Source organism: Manis pentadactyla, chromosome X, assembly GCF_030020395.1.
Source record: "Manis pentadactyla isolate mManPen7 chromosome X, mManPen7.hap1, whole genome shotgun sequence".
In the NCBI taxonomy this organism is placed as follows: domain Eukaryota; kingdom Metazoa; phylum Chordata; class Mammalia; order Pholidota; family Manidae; genus Manis; species Manis pentadactyla.
The window spans coordinates 86,866,067-86,884,085 of NC_080038.1; the positions used below are offsets into that span (position 1 = coordinate 86,866,067).

At 33.5% G+C, this 18,019-nt stretch overlaps 1 protein-coding gene across 4 annotated transcripts in view; it reads left to right on the top strand.

The window, feature by feature from the left end:
- PCDH11X (protocadherin 11 X-linked) overlaps positions 1 to 18,019 on the top strand; it is an 821,697-nt gene that overhangs the window by 111,342 nt on the left and 692,336 nt on the right. Inside the window, exon 5 of one of the 4 annotated variants that reach the window (XM_057495793.1) lies at positions 468 to 7,930. The exons of the other annotated variants lie outside the window; for them this stretch is intronic. Within the exon in view, the coding sequence (XP_057351776.1) occupies positions 468 to 512 (45 nt within the window). The 3' untranslated portion in view covers positions 513 to 7,930. Of the gene's footprint in view, positions 1 to 467; positions 7,931 to 18,019 lie in introns of those variants that run through there. 4 annotated transcript variants of the gene reach the window in all.

Consider the following 18,019-nt stretch of genomic DNA (forward strand, 5'->3'; position numbering starts at 1 on the left):
CACAGGTCTAACATTAAAATATTACAAAAGATTATACACTTGAAGAATAGAATAAAAATGAAAGTACCATTTTTTGAGGGACTTCTATGTACCAGTCACTGTTTTAAACATGTATTAGATACTTCTTTTCAAAAAAACAAAAACAAAAACACTTTAACAAATTTCTGTGATTAGAGTTAGAATAGTCTTGTGGTTTCAGAAATTAGGTAAAAATGGTGGAAGATTTGAATGGTTATAATTCATCCATGCAACCATGCTGTATAAATATCATACATGGATTGAAAATGGTAACAGAAGTCTGAGTTAACTTGTGATGGGAACAATATTCACTATTGTTAAAATCAGTAACTTTGATTTTGTGCATCTGTATTTGAGAAATAAATTTTAGCCATGTAGCATGCTTGGCAATTGAAACTCCTTGAACACAACCATCTGATTTTGATAACATGTTATTTTTCTTGTCCTAGACTGATTCCAAGACATCAACTATTGAAATCTGCAGTGAGATATAACTTTCTAGGAACAACATAATTCCATTCCCCTTCCAAAAATTCCAATGATATGTGACTTAAAATTTTGGTTAAGATAATTAATTTTGTAATCTGGATTTCCCATTATAAAGGCAAGCAAAACAAAAATCACCTTAAAAACGGCATGCCACTGAATCTTATGCTTACGTTTTCTCTAATTGTGCAAAATTTTAAATTTGTGGAAGAAACAGTGCAGTGTAATGAAAGAGTTTTTTCATACTGTTTCTCCTTTTGCTTGCTCCAAATGTCAACAAACTTGATGCAATATAATGGTGTCTTGGGTTATGAACTGGTGGTTAATGTATTGATTATGAAGCATGGAATTACTTGCCCTATCTGATTGCTGAAGAGTTTAAACATCATCTCTGGGAGTTTGGAAGTGAAGCTGAACTATCCAAGCTACCCTCTGAAAGGTATCCAGGGCAAGAGATTTTTTTAGAGACCAAAAAACAAAAACAAAAACAAAAAAACAAGAAAACACTAGCTCATTTTCTTAAAAAAAATTCACTAATACAGTGTTGCTGAGAAAGTGATTAAAACCACCCATCACAATGCTTAAAATCTGGATGATAAAAAATAATCTTATTGGATTTCTATGTTGATTGTAATCATGTTGTTCCACCACTTTAATCATTAAACAATTCTTTTTTGTGGTAATCAAATTTTCTTTTTCTATAAATATTGAAAAAAACATTCTTTCTACTTTTATCTGTCAAAAGAAGAATGTAAAGTTCTTTATACTCCCTGATATTTAAAAAATATGTATTGATAGCTCTTGCATAATGAAACATAAATCCAGTCTATGTAAGTAGGAACAAGGATTTAGATAGGATATTTTAAAATATTTTATCTTAATTTTGAAACTACTTAGGTAAATTATAAGGTACTAGAGTCACATCTAAATAGTCACATCTATTTTCTTTCTCTAACATTAAACTATGAGTATATTTCATTACTTTGAGTAATTTGTCCTTTAAAATTAAGTCATCTTTCACAGTATGTTGATTAAGTCACTTCCTATGCAAATGACTAAATGCCTCAAATTGGGTATATTTTATTGAGGAAAGAATGACTGGTTCCAATGTTACACTATATTCTTTAAGCTGCTTATGACTTGATAGCACTAACATAATTTTTTTTTTAAACTTGATTTCTTGGGACAAGGGGAGTATAAAGGACCCTTATAATCATGACATAGCACATGTTTCCTGGATTTTCATTCAAATGATTTATTGTGTATAATTTTACCTTGCAAAGTAGGAATAGGATATGATCTATTATGTATGAACATTATATGAGTATATTATTTGGAGTTTTCTTTGATGTAAAGGTATTTAGAAAAGGTATATGCTCTATTTAGCATTTGTATCAGTGTAATTCTTGGATATTTGATATGTAGGTAATAGTTTTAAAGAGATTTTTGTTAAAATTTAGTGTTTCCATTTACTCAGTACATAATTTCTTGTACCTTCAATGTCAAGTTCTTTGAACATACTTCTTTTTAAACTTTAGTTAGTTAACTATAATGACTGTGAGTGTAACTATTTTACTGGTAATGTGAAATATCATGTAAGTTATAATATTGTATCACATATTTATAAACAACTGTTGTAGGAAAATACTTAAAGTTTACCTTTGTGAAAGTTTTTCATGTAGAATAACTTCATAACTCCTCTCTCATTTCTTCCTAATAAATTAAATATTTAAGTTTAATTCACATCATTCCAAGGAATGTCAAAATTGAGCTAACTTACTATACCCCCAGGAATCAGTGCCCTGCAGGTACCAAGATGTACTAAGAGTAGGAGTTTCCAAAATCCATAGTTTAAATTTAATTGTGAATAAAATGATGATACCCAAGAAAATGAATCAGTATTTCAAATGTCCCATAATAAACCACTGTGGCTTCATGACAGTTTGCATATAAAATTATTATGTAAATGCATTTTAAATGCTTGTGTCATGACCACCCTGGTCTAGCCTTTCCTGCACACTCTGTGAGCTAAGGGAGAATATCTCCTTTTTCTTCCACTTCAGTGACCCTTTCCTTTATGCTGTAATAAGAAAAAGTCCTAAGTACTTCTTTGTATATGTATATGAAGACAAAAATGTTTTGTAGTAGTTTTCTAGGGTCTAAAAAAATCCTCAATAATTTTTTGGTTGTTGAATTTGCAGAAGAAGAAAAATGAAACTTTATTTTTAAAGCTGCAAGTGAGTCCATCTCTCAGAATACAACTTTGAAAAAGGAACTTCACAGTTAATTTTTTTCCTGCTCTTTGAGGCGAAACTATTTACTTTATGTACAAACCAATGATGATTGAGATTTAACTGTATTTAAAACTGGGCCACAGTTGAAAATGGATTCTACTTTTGATTATTAATTATGTTTATCTCTCCTTTGCTTATGTTTGAGGAAACATTATCATTTGAGAGCAATGTGGATAGCACTGAAACTAGTTTTCCAAAAAAGCCACAGAGAACAAAATTATGTATGTTCCTACTTGGTTCCCTCTTATCAGTTGACTTGGTGGCACTTTCAATTTAATTATTGTTATATTTACATGTTTGGCTTAGAAGTTCTCAGATATCTTCCCATTTCTTGTGTTGGTTTAATAGACTACTGGTGCTTTCCCAATTGAGAGACCTAATGGTCTCTCTGGTTTTTATTCTACTCAGCAAATAGAGAAAGACAGAAGAAACACAAATCTTAAAACTAGTTGTCATAGATAAAGAAAAGGAACTTTTGGTTAACTTAATCTATTGAATATTAAGTAGACTGTATAATTGATGAACTACAATGTGCTCTATACTTTCACCCCTGCAAACACTCAGAGAAGTCTTATTTTCCTTTTAAAAAATCTGCAGTGCATAAATTGAAAAAAGGAAAATGTAAAATGCATTTCCTCACTTTACTTTAAATATAAAAGTTTATTTTCAGAAGTAGGATATTCGAGCCATTACATTTCTTAAGTTATTTTTATTTTCAAATATTTAAAATTTAAAATTTATAAAACAGTTTGAATTATATCTGTTAATTAATCTTGTATGTATACATCTTGTTTTCTGTGTTGTCCACCCTGTCCACATTATCAATGAGAATACATATATTTTAGAATTTTTTAAAGTTGAATTTAGATTCAGTCAATAAACCACTATTTTGTACAATATTTACTAATCTTTTCATCCACATAAAGTAATACTGCTTCCATTTACTATTTTGCTGCCTGTACTCGTTACTGTTTAATTAGATTTTGTAATTGTGTGTCTAGCTAGGTGTGATATGAAGCCTGATCTTAACAGAAATGCTACAGGACAAGCAGATCTTAAGAAATCTTATATGAACTTAAGCCACACTCTGTAAATACTTTCTATAAGTGCTCTTGTGTAATAGATGTATTTTCTTAGATTTCGTGAAGCTTAGCTTATGTTTGTTTTAAATATTATTTATATTTAAGTTTCTAGCATATTCAAAGGTGCTGTGATAATATCAAGCTGTATGGGTTGTATATAATTACTATTTTTTAAAAGAACTATCGTGCAATTTGTTTTTTTGTGCATTATGGATGTTCATATGTGACATCCATGGTTTTATGTGGTACTCAGAATTAGGAATAGATTTTAAATTCTAGAGTAGTCATTGGCCCTTATTTCTATTGTCATGCAATACTTTTCAGTGTAGAAAGATTTAGGAAAGTGGAGATAGATTTTAGATAAAGAATTTTAAATTTATTTGTTTTTATTTCAAACTATATTACTAAGATGCTCTTTACAACTTAATTAGTAATTCTGTTTAAAGGCTCTATAGCCATTGGAAGTGGTGCACTTTAAAATTACGGAATTTTTCTGTTCTTTTTATATTATAAGCTATACATGCAGGATTGTTTACACATAGTGATAATGGATTATTATACATATTGTTTATTTTTATAGATGTATGATTAGACAAATTCATGCAATAGTATAGCTTGATTAGTTGATAGTGTAATACACATGCTATATATCTCCACCATGAGATTAACCTCTCAGTGAAAATATCAAGTCTGATGGAAAAGCTTTTTTAGTTAAAAGGAATGTCATCTAAATTTCTGACAAAAATTCCTCAGAAGAAACAACTAAGTTATTTAATTATTTCCAAGAAGTCACATAACCAAGTCTTACCTTATTCATGTTCTAGATATTCTCAGTTAAAATTGCCTTAACTGTTTCTTCTGAAGAAATTATATTTAATTATTCATATATACACAGTTACTATCCACTTAGGAGTAATTTTATTTTTTGTCAAGAGAAGAAAATCACAATCCAATAGGTTTCAGGTAGTCAAATTGATTTATAATGAAAAACTATTTCAATGGCTGTCTTAGAAATATCTGCGTGTCCCTTGTCTTGGATCCTTGTATTTGTTATTCATTTATTTACTTCATAAAATGTTATTATCTTTGAAACACAGTTTAAAAAAGCATTTCCATTCTTTTTGTCTTAACACTTTGCAAAAACATCAGCTAACAAAATTTTTTCATTAGATACTTAATTAGAGAAAAATTTAAATACTACCACTTTTAGTCTATTTGATGGTAGAAATTAACTCTGGTAGAAAAAAATATTTTCCACAAAATAAACTTTAAAATGTACTTATTTGCTTTATTACATATCAGTTCTACTTCAGTATCAAAATCAGTGCAAATCACCATTTCAGTAATACATTATAACTGAAGTGAACTGTTCATAAACACTTCTACCTCACATAAAAATAGTTCCAGTAATTGAAATATGCAGCTTGAATAGTTGCTCAGTGTCACAACCGTGAAATAACTCAAATTTAAAAAAAAACTGACCAGCTCTTTTGGTATGTGAACACAGACCTAATCTCATATTCAAGGTGAGAAAAAGCTCACAAAAATGGAATTACCTGGATTCTGGCAACTAATCTATGAGCTCTTAAGTGAGAGATTATATTTCATTATTAATTTTATTCCTTTCATCATATCATACAGAACTATGTATTAGATGCCATTTTTGCAGAAAATTGGGTACATTATGTATGCTGTTCAGATTGAATAATTACATTTTTCTCACACAAATGCAGCTATTGAAGAAAAGATGTTGAGTTCTCTTATAGATAGGTATCATGGCTTTGTCTACATGATACCAAAACATCTGGAGGCAAAATACAACTTTTCACTAAACATGGGGACATTTTTTCCTACCTGACAAATTGACTGACTTTATAAAGATACAAACTTTAATATTATGGAATAATATTATAACTGTTTCATTTTACGTAGGAAAAAGTTTGGCATGCTATATAAAGTTATCATTATCTGAACTAAGAGTAACTGTTAACATTTGAGAGCAAAATTCCACATGGTGTTACAATTCAACTTTATCCGTATAAAGTTTATTTGTTATAAAGCTTTACACACATTTATTTCAAAATGCACATAAGTAAAAGTGAGGAATATACAACTAAGTTTAGGTGTGAGAATTGAAAGGTAAACATACTAAACTCTAGAAATCATATGCCTAATTGTGTGTCTAGAGGAAAATTCATTTTAACTTGATGTTTAAGTAATTGAAGTATAGTGGTATTAAAATGGGATAGTGTATGTATAAGCACACATGTTCGCACATATGTGTGTATATTTATGTTTGCCAAATTTCTGGCAGAAAAAAGCTATTTAAACTTCAACCTAAGTACAATTTGTTCAAAGGTTATACATCTTCATTTACAATATTATTCTCTCTCCTTTTAAGCCCTTATGCCTCACTTCCAAACTATAATCACCCTTATATCATCCTATACATTACCTTTTATTTAATAAAACTCCTGTCATATTCACTGCATTCAGAATATGTGCCCATGTGAATTTTTGCTTTTATTCAAATTATTTTACTTCATGCAACTGCAGTATTTGTCTTCATAAAGTTTCCCTGTTTTCTGAATGACCATATACCCAGTAACACTATATTACACATTAAAAAGTTAAATTGCTTTTTCCTGTATAAGTACTATTGCAGATTCTACTTCTTTTGCATGAAAAAAGCTAAGATAAATTTTCCTTCAGTAATAGTCAATCCCTCTTAGTTGGTATAAGTAAAACATATACCAAAAAGTCCATTAAAATAATCCTCCTTATTTTTGCATTAATACATTACTTAATTTTAATACCTATGAAACCATAAAAAAGACAAGTAGTTCTCTACACGATGTCAGATTTTTAGTTTCATATGTCTTTAAATTTGTTGGTTTATGTTTCCATCAAAAGACTGAGATATGGATTTTCCATAAACATATACATACCTACCCATGTATGTATATACACACATACATTTTCATAAACAGCTCAATGTGAACTACAGATAGACATAAATCACAGAAATATTTATAAGGATAGGGTCAGTGTTCAGATTGGGCAATGTGTACAATTTATTATCATTTCTGCTTTTGACTGAAGCTAATAGTAAGATTGGCAATTGAAGAAAACCTGTGTGATATTAAAATTGTCAATATTTAAAATATGAGAGCATTCACAACAATTTTGAAGTTTTATTTTTGCTTTGCTATTTGTAGCTGTAGTTTTAAAAAAGATAAGGTTTTTGTGTGAATATATTGGAATGAGTATTATAGAGCATCTTTAAACTGGAATATGTGTAGACATTAATACTGGTTGTATCTGTTGTAATTTCAGTGTATAAAGTGTGTGTAATCTGTATTAAGTGAAATACCTATAAATAAAGTTGTTTCTGCATTGCAATAACATATTTTCTGATTTTTTTGAAGTGCTTATTGTCAGCAGAGGCTATCAATTTCATTAACATCATCAAGGATCCTAAAATAATTTTTAGCACATCAACATCTCACAGTTTCATGGTATAACTCATTATCTGTGTTGTATTAACCAGACCTTCATATATTGGCATTTCTGTTCACTAACATTGGGAGCTAACTGGTCTTTTTCTATTAATCAAAAGCACTGAAGTAGATAGAAGATTCATATTTACTGAAGTTTTAGTTTTGTACATTTTATTGTACTCAAATTCTTTGAACAATGGTAATATGCTATCATTTATTAATCACTGTATTTCATAGAACATGCTAGATAATAGAGTTTGCCATGAGTTCAAAACAAAATAGTTAAATATTTCTCATACTCCTACTATGAGCAAAGCGATGTGGATAATGATGTTGGTTAGGGTGAACAATGAGGTATAGAGGGGTAGGGATGTGGGACAATCAAGGTTCTCCCCTGGTTGCTGTTAATTAAAAAAAAATCCTTGCTCAGAAAGTTTAAACAAGTATGTTTTTAGAAATAGTTCATATTTTCCAGTGCAGAATATTCCTGAGTATACCAGGTTAAAAAAGATAAGAAGAAAATGAAAAGAAAAAAATGAGTGTACATAAAAGTGACAAAAATACAAAAATCTCAGATTTTGTCATAATAATTAGAAGTGTGTGTGTGTGTGTGTGTGTGTGTGTGTGTGTGTGTGTGTGTGTGTGTGTGAATACAGGTAGTAAAGTACTTCACGAGTATGTATTAGGTATTCATTCCAAATTTTTTGAAATCTGAACTGAACAAGCAATTATATATCTAATTCATTTCAGAATCATCTTAAAGTCAACACTTCCCTCTCCTCAGTCACAACCATTTAACAACCAAACCCTGTTGATCTTGCCTCTGAAATCTTGTCCCTTTGCCACTTCCTTATTTAGTTCTTCATCTGAGTTACCTGACCCACTACTAATATGTTGTCCTGCTTCCTACTTTCATTTATTCAATCCATTTCTACCCTGTACCCAGAAAACTTTCTCAAACACAGATCCAATCAAGTGAAGCCTATGATAGAAAAGTTTCCTAGTCTTTCCCCATTGCATATAGAATAAAACCATAATTACCATATTTTTCAATGGATTTTACAATTTTAACCAGGTGTACTTGTTCATCCTTATATTCCACTACTCTGTACACTCCATGTTTTTGTCACACCTACTACTTCTTGATGCTTCCATAAATCTACATAATTTACTAGAATTATATTGAATGCTGCCTTTGATTAAGACACTGCTGTGAGGACAACAAAAAATAACTAAGGCATGGTTAGTGAAGTAGGACTGTGGAGATAAGGCAAGAAAACATACTTTTAGTAGCCAAGAGAATATGACAAAAAGAAAGAGTGTTGCCTGTGATTTTATTAAAAATGAAATAAGCCTGGATGATGCTCTTTTCTTTGATATCTTTTCTGTTTCTTAGCTTTAACCTTACATAATTCTTGTAAAATTAAAAACTTCAAGTTATTGACTCGGTCATATAACCTTTCAAACATTAGTTTCTGGAAAATGTTTCCAGAAAATTGAAGTTACATCATTTTTCTTCATTAATCTTAGAAAGATTTTTAAAAATTTACCTCAAATTTTTTTAATCCTTGTTACATTTCCTGTCTGTGAGTTGCCCTTAAAAAGTCTCAAAGGAAAAACTACCCATTTGTTGATATTAATATAGTCTGTGTACAGTGAGAGCAGAGAACCATGTACTGCTTTAGACATTTTAGCAAAAGAAGCATCTCACTGTGACACTTATTCAACAGAAAATATGGCAAGTAAAAAGTGCTCTTGTCCTCAGTAGAGGAACATTTCCATGGTGAATCACAATAAACAGATATTGACACTCTGGCTAAAATGTGCATATATATGTATGTCAATACTGTCACTGAAGTACTAAGATGACATGGTTATCCAAAATAGAAATTATGTTACTCTTTTGCCCAGGCTGAAAATCAAAGTTATCAATCTGTGAAAACAGAAGCAGATGGAGAAGATCATGGGCTATCAAATGTAGGTAATACCCAAATTATAACATGGTAGAATTACCCTGAAAATTCAGAAACAACATATTCCTCCTTAAAATAAGAGCGTGTGTATCTTAAAGGAATGCACTTCTTGGCACATATACTGAAAGCAAATACACCACCTGCTTCCTAGAAATAGATGATATGAAAATAAACGACATAGCTCTTAAATTAGACCTTTTCTCTTTTGTCCTTATTATGACAGAAAATGTCTAAGTTGCATGTAGGGAACATCCTTGGAGATTGGGGTTTTGTTTTGGTTAGTTTCTCTTTCATATCTTTCTAGACAGTCTTACATCAGGATGCTGGAATGCCATCATACTATAAAACATTTCCACATTACCTGGTGATGGCTTAAAAAAATCATTACTTATTTTACCACTTTTTGCAATGAGAATGAACATCATCATAAGTGGGGAAACAATGGGTTTTTATTTTTAGCTCAATTATAATTACTGAGAGTTTTCCAACCATGCCAGATAAAATAAAAGCAACTACTAACACTATTAGAGTCAAAGCCAGAGGCTATTTTCTTCAGTGAATATCCCTTGGGAATATAGGGCCATTATGAAGGGGTAGAAAATTGGATATAAAGGGAGGGCTAAGGCCTCAATAACATGAAAACCTTGTAAGAGTAGCACATTGTCACATTCCTGGTAAACAAACTTTCTCTCATGTTTGCATGTTTTTAAATATTTTTTGAAGTATTTCAGGGCAGTGGAAAGATTATTATTCATAAAACTTACTCCCTCTGATTATTTTTAAATCTGATATAGCCAAAAAGTATTTTTTGCAGATTTATTTATCAGATACAATTTGATCTAGAATGAATCTAACTCAAATATTGCCATAGCTATATGCCAAATCTGCCTTAACTTGATTCCTACCGCAAATGTCTCTGTGCTTCTTTGTGAAATTTCAAATTTCCTGGTGCATTTTTGTTTTTGTGGAAAAAATTCTATATCAATTCTCATATGAAAACCTAAGAGAAAAAAAACTTGTCAACTACTCCTTTCTTCTGGAGTTTGGTCTGGCATGTGGAATGTGTTAGAAGCCCAGACTGACTACCATATATGGATGGGAAGTATTAGACCCACTGAGAGAGCCTTGCTTTCTTAACACATGAAACATGCTGTAGTTCAGTTGCTCTATTCTCTGGGCAACTTTTTTGGCCCCTTGTTCAGACAGGGACAAGTATCTTGTCTCTTACCTAATCTCTGTCAATCCAATAGGAGAAAAAGCCTGTTACCTAGGGACAAAGTGGCCCCTTTTACCCTGGAAAAAAGGTCTCCGACCATCCTGTCTTTATGATAGATTTTTATGTGTCTTTCTTAGTAATATCACTTTATGGTGTTCTTCATTCAAATCACCTGAACTCTCTCATTCCCAAAGCAATGATCGTGACACTCATTACAATGTAAATGTACACTGTGTGGAGAGTAAAGTTTATTTACCCGCATAACCTGCTATTCTGAAATTACATTTTTCACACTGAGAAGTAGTATAGTTTGCAAAGCTAAAGCAACAAGGTGTTGACACCTGTGAAAAAGAGACTGAGACACAAGGAGAGGGTGCTCATATTGAAAAGCCAAAAGCTAAACAGGAAAAAGAAAGGTAGTAAGAGTCAAAGGTTAAAACCACAGACTTCTCTTTATTACTTTCCAAGTTTAATTTATATATTTTTTAATTTGCCACTCTTGGATAATGCTTTCTATTGGTCCTTGCACAAATGAACATTCCAAAAAAGTTCATATATTCATCCCCCAAGGTTTTACCCTTTCTTCTCTGGCAGAAATATCAAATAGTCATATATATTCTGCCTGAAGTTGCTCTTATAAAAGAATCCAATAGTCCAGAAAGATCTCCATATAGGTTCAATTCTCATATAGATCTAGACATATATAACACTAATGTTACAAATGTATATAAACACACACACGTATATATAAAGTGTGTACATATATATATGTTATGTACATATAGCGTGTGTATATATGTATACACATATGTATATGTACATATATATACACACACAAACACACTAAATAGTTAACAAAACTTAAATTCTAATTTGAAAAGAAAAACTAAGAAGGTGAAGATTATGTTTCTCCAATGGTAACATTTTTGTTTTGAATTTGGGTAAGCATTTTACTTGAATTATTTGAAAAAGCTTTTTTACTCTTCTGGTTTATTATATTGAAAAATCTAATTCCCAGATGTGTAGTATTTCCTAAAACCTTTATGAGATGTGTTGTTTCATCTGGGATCTGCTTCTTTTTTTTTTTATTAAGGTATCATTGATATACACTCTTATGAAGGTTTCACATGAAAAAACAATGTGGTTACTACATTTACCCATATTATCAAGCCCCACCCATACCCCAATGCAGTCACTGTCTGTCAGTGCAGCAAGTTGCCAGAGATCCAATATGTCCCTTCTCTATGATACACTGTTCTCCCTGTGATCCCCCACACCATGTGTACTAAACATAATACCCCTCAGTCTCCTTCTCCCTCCCTCCCAACCCGCCTTCCCATACTTCGCCCCTTTGGTAACCACTAGGTCATTCTTGGAGTCTCTGAGTATCCTGCCATTTTGTTCCTTCAGTTTTGCTTCATTGTTATACTCCACAAAGGAGGGAAATCATTTAGCATATGTCCTTCTCCACCTGGCTTATTTCACTGAGCATAATGTCCTCTAGCTCCATCCATGTTGTTGCAAATGATAGGATTTGTTTCTTTCTTATGGCTGAATAGTATTCCATTGTATATATGCACCACCTCTTCTTTATCCATTCATCTACAGATGGACACTTAGGTTGCTTCCATATCTTGGCTATTGTGAAAAGTGCTGTGATGAACATAGGGGTGCATATGTCATTTTGAATCTGAGAAGTTGTATTCTTTGGGTATATTCCAAGAAGTGGGATTCCGGGGTCAAATGGTATTTCTATTTTTACTTCTTTGAGGAACCTCCATATTGCTTTCCACAATGGTTGAACTAGTTTACATTCCCACCAGCAGTGTAGGAGGGTTCCCCTTTCTCCACATCCTCGCCAACATTTGTTGTTCTTAGTCTTTTCGATACTGGCCATCCTTACTGGTGTGAGGTGATATCTCATTGTGGTTTTAATTTGCATTTCCCTGATGATTAGTGACGTGGAGCATCTTTTCATGTGTCTGTTGGCCATCTGAACTTCTTCCTTGGAGAACCATCTCTCCATATCCTCTTTATGATATGTCTTTATGATAGATTTTCCTGATTTGTTAATCGGGTTACTTGCTTTTTGCATGTTGAGGTGTGTAAGTTCTTTATATATTTTGGATGTTAACCCCTTATTGGATATGTCATTTACAAATATATTCTCCAATACTGTAGGATGCCTTTTTGTTTTGTTGATGATGTCCTTTGCCATACAAAACCTTTTTAGTTTGATGTAGTCCTATGAGTTCATTTTTGCTTTTGTTTCCCTTTCTTGAGGAGATGGGTTCAGGAAGAAGTTGCTCATGCTTATATTCAGGAGATGTTTGCCTCTGTTGTCTTCTAAGAGTTTTATGGTTTCATGACTTACATTCAAGTCTTTAATCCATTTCAAGTTTACTTTTGTGTATGGGGTTAAACAATAATCCAGTTTCATTCTCTTGCATGTACCTGTCCAGTTTTTCCAACACCAGCTGTTGAAGAGGCTGTCATTTCCCCATTGTATGTCCATGGCTCCTTTATCGTATATTAATTGACCATATATGGTTGGGTTTATATCAGGGCTCTCTAGTCTGTTCCATTGGTCTATGGGTCTGTTCTTGTGCCAGGACCAAATTGTCTTGATTACTGTGGCTTTGTAGTAGAGCTTGAAGTTGGGGAGCATAATTTCCCCTGCTTTATTCTTCTTTCTCATGATTGCTTTGGCTACTCGAGGTCTTTTGTGTTTCCATATGAATTTTAGGACAATTTTCTCTAGTTCATTGAAGAATGCTGTTGGTATTTTGATAGGAATTGCATTGAATCTATAGATTGCTTTAGGCATGATGGCCATTTTGACAATATTAATTCTTCCTATCCATGAACATGGAATTTGTTTCCATTTATTGGTATCTTCTTTAATTTCTCTCATGAGTGTCTTGTAGTTTTCAGAGAATAGGTCTTTCACTTCCTTGGTTAGGTTTATTCCTAGGTATTTTATTCTTTTTGGTGCAATTGTGAATGGAATTGTTTTCCTGATTTCTCTCTCTGCTAGTTCATTGTTAGTGGATAGGAATGCCACAGATTTCTGTGTATTAATTTTGTATCCTGCAACTTTGCTGCATTCAAATATTAGATCTAGTAGTTTTGGAGTGAATTCTTTAGGCATTTATATGTAGAATATCATGTCATCTGCAAACAGGGAAAGTTTAACTTCTTCCTTGCTAATCTGAATGCCTTTTATTTCTTTGTGTTTTCTGATTGCCATGGATAGGACCGCCAGTACTATGTTGAATAGAAGTGGGGAGAGTGGGCATCCTTGTCTTGTTCCCGATCTTAAAGGAAAAGCTTTCAGCTTCTCGCTGTTACATATAATGTTGGCTGTGTGTTTGTTGTATATGGCCTTTATTATGTTGAGGTACTTGCCCTCTATACCCATTTTGTTGAAAATTTTTATCATGAAAGGATGTTGAATTTTGTCAAATGCTTTTTCAGCATCTATGAAGATGATTTGTGGTTTTTGTCCTTCTTTGTGTTGATGTGGTGGATGATGTTGATGAATTTTCGAATGTTGTACCATCCTTGCATCACTGGTATAAATCCAACTTGATCATGATGGATGATCTTTCTGATGTATTTTTGAATTCAGTTTGCTAATATTTGGTTGAGTATTTTTGCATCTATGTTCATCAGGGATATTGGTCTGTAATTTTCTTTTTTTGTGGTGTCTTTGCGTGGTTTTGGTATTAGAGTGATGCTGACCACATAGAATGAGTTTGGAAGTATTGGCTCCTCTTCTATTTTTTGGAAAACTTTAAGGAGACTGGGTATTAGCTCTTCACTAAATGTTTGATAAAACTCAGCAGTGAGGCCATGTGGTCCAGGAGTTTTGTTCTTACGTAGGTTTTTGATTACCAGTTCAATTTCGTTGCTGGTAATTGGTCTGTTCAGATTTTCTGTTTCTTCCTTGGTCAGCCTTTGCAGGTTGTATTTTTCTAGAAAATTGTCAATTTTTTCTAGGTTATCCAGTTTGTTAGCATATAATTTTTCATAGTATTTTCTAATAATTCTTTTATTTCTGTGGTGTCTGTAGTGATTTTTCCTTTCTCATTTCTGATTCTGTTTATGTGTGTAGACCCTCTTTTTTTCTTGATAAGTCTGCCTAGGGGTTTATCTATTTTGTTTATTTTCTTAAAGAACCAGCTCTTGCTTTCATTGAACCTTTCTATTGTTTTATTCTTCTCAATTTTATTTATTTCTGCTCTAATCTTTATTATGTCCCTCCTTCTACTGACTTTGGGCCTCATGTGTTGTTCCTTTTGTAGTTTCATTAGTTGTGAGTTTAGACTGCTTATATGGGATTGTTCTTCTTTCTTGAGGTAGGCCTGTATTGCAATATACTTTCCTCTTAGCACAGCTTTGGCTGCATCCCACAGATTTTGCAGTGTTGAATTCTTGTTGTTATTTGTCTCCATATATTGCTTGATCTCTGTTTTATTTGGTCATTGATCCATTGGTTATTTAGGAGCATGTTGTGAAGCTTCCATGTGTTTGTGGGATTTTTCATTTACTTCATGTAATTTACTTCTAGTTTCATAGCTTTGTGATCTGAGAAACTGGTTGGTACAATTTCACTGTTTTTGAATTTACTGAAGCTCTTTTTGTGGCCTAGTATATGATCTATCCTTGAAAGTGTTCCATGTGCACTTGAGAAGAATGTGTATTCTGTTGCTTTTTGGTGTAGAGTTCTATAGATGTCTGTTAGGTCCATCTGTTCTATTGTGTTGTTCAGTGCCTCTGTCTCCTTACTTATCTTCTGTCTGGTTGATCTGTCCTTCAGAGTGAGTGGAGTGTAGAAGTCTCCTAGAATGAGTGCATGGCATTCTATTTCCCCTTTTAATTCTGTTAGTATTTGTCTCACATATGTGGGTGCTCCTTGTTGGGAGCAAAGATATTTATAATGGTTATATGTTCTTGTTGGATTGACCCCTTTGTCATTATGTAATGTCCTTCTTTGTCTTTTGTTCCTTTCTGTGTTTTGAAGTCTATTTTGTCTGATACAAGCATTGCAACTCCTGCTTTTTTCTCTCTGTTAGTTGCATGAAATATCTTTTTCTGTCCCTTTACTTTTAGTCTGTGTATGTCTTTGGGTTTAAAGTGAGTCTCTTGCAGGCAGCATATAGATGGGTCTTGTTTTTTTATCCATTCAGTGACTCTATGTCTTTTGATCGGTGCATTCAGTCCATTTACATTTAGGGTGATTATCGAAAAGTATGCACTTATTGCCATTGCAGGCTTTAGATTCGTGGTTACCAAATGTTCACAGTTAATTTCCTTACAATCTAAGAGTCTAACTTAACTCACTTAAGATGCTGTTACAAACACAATCTAAAGGTTCTTTTCTTTTTCTCCTCCTTTTTCTTCCTCCTCCATTCTTTATATATTAGGTATCATATTCTGTATTCTTTGCCTATCCCTTGATTGAGTTTGGGGATAATTAATTTGATTTTGCATTTGCTTAGTAATTAGCTGTTCTGCTTTCTTTACTGTGGCTTTATTTCCTCTGGTGACAGCTATTAAACCTTAGGGACACTTCCATCTATAGCATTCCCTCCAAAATAGACTGTAGAGATGGTTTGTGGGAGGTAAATTATCTCAGCCTTTGCTTATCTGGAAATTGTTTAATCCCTCCTTCAAAGTTAAATGATAATCTTGCCAGATAAAGTAATCTTGGTTCCAGGCCCTTCTGCTTCATTGCATTAAACACATCATGCCACTCCTTCTGTCCTGTAAGGGTTCTGCTGAGAAGTCTGATGTTAGCCTGATGGGCTTTCATTTGTATGTGATCTTATTTCTTTCTCTGGCTGATTTTAATAGTTTGTCCTTATCCTTGATCTTTGCCAGTTTTATTACTATATGTCTTGGTGTTGTCTTCCTTGGGTCCCTTGTGTTGGGAGATCTGTGGATCTCCATGGCCTGAGAGACTATCTCCTTCCCTAGAATGGGGAAGTTTTTATCAATTACCTCCTCCAAGACACTTTCTTTCCCTTTTCTTCTCTCTTCTTCTTCTGGTACCCATGTAATGCAAATATAGTTCCGTTTGGATTGGTCACACAGTTCTCTCAATATTCTTTCATTCTTAGGGATCCTTTTTTCTCTCTGTACCTCTGCTTCTTTGTATTCCTCTTCTCTAGTTTCTATTTTCTTTATCATCTCCTCCACTGTATCCAACCTGCTTTTAATACCCGCCATCATGTTCTTCAGCGATTGGATCTCCGACCTGAATTCATTCCTGAGTTCTTGGATATCTTTCTGTACCTCCATTAGCATGTTGATGATTTTTATTTTGAACTCCCTTTCAGGAAGAGTTGTAAGGTCCGTGTTATTTAAATCATTCTCTGGAGTTATATTAATTTTACTCTGGACCAGGTTCCTTTGGCATTTCGTATTTGTATATGGAGCCTTCTAGTGTCCAGAAGCTCTACTCTGGAACTGCTCAGCCCCTGAAGCAATTTTGGGTGTCGCAGGGGAATGGTATTGGTGCCTGGGGGGAGGAAATAGCTCTTCCCTGCTTTTTGGCTGCTCTGCCTGTCTCTACTGCCTTAACCAGTGGGCCGAGCACGCAGGTATAAGCTGTTGTCCCAGAGTAGCCAGATATGGATCACTGCTTCCCACAAGTGGCTGGAATCTCAGTCTCTCCAGGAATTCTGCCTGTATTAACTTTCCAACCCAGTAGTCATGCGAGTATCATGAAAGCACCATGAAATGTAGGTTTGTGCTCCCAGAGCAGATCTCTGGAGCTATGTATTCAGCAGTCCCAGGCCTTCCACTCCCTCCCTGCTCAGTTTCTCTTCCTCCCGCCTGTGAGCTGGGGTGGGGGAAGGGCTTGAGTCCCACCTGGCCACAGCTTTGGTATGTTACCCTGTTCCCTGAGGTCTGCTCTTTTCTCCAGGTGTGTGCAATCTGGCACTGTCCTCTTTCCCATTGCTCTCTCAGGAGTAGTTGCGCCAACTATATTTTCTAATTGTATCCAGTTTTAAGAGGAAGCCTCTGTCTCTCCTCTTATGCTGCCATGTTTAATCCCATGTCCCTATCTGCTTCTTTTTTAGAGATAGGATGAAACCTAGAGATCATGTGATATCTTAGACTGCGTCTATTATTTGACAGGTGATTGAACAAAGACCTAGAAAGAGAACAAGCCTTTGTTGAACACATATTTTGTGTCAGGCAGTATGCTAGTCACCTTAAATATGATAGTTGTTTATCTCAAGAGAGGTTACACAGTAAATGGCCCAGAGAGAAATCTAATTAACTCTCAAGTTCTCCTTCCTCTATACCTCACCACATCTGTCAGAGCTATGGCTCCCACACTTCCTGATTTTAAGTTCAGAAGCCCTTCACTTTTACTACTTTCCTATTAAATGTCCCCTCTACTCTACAAATCAACAACCAATTTAAGGAGCTTTTC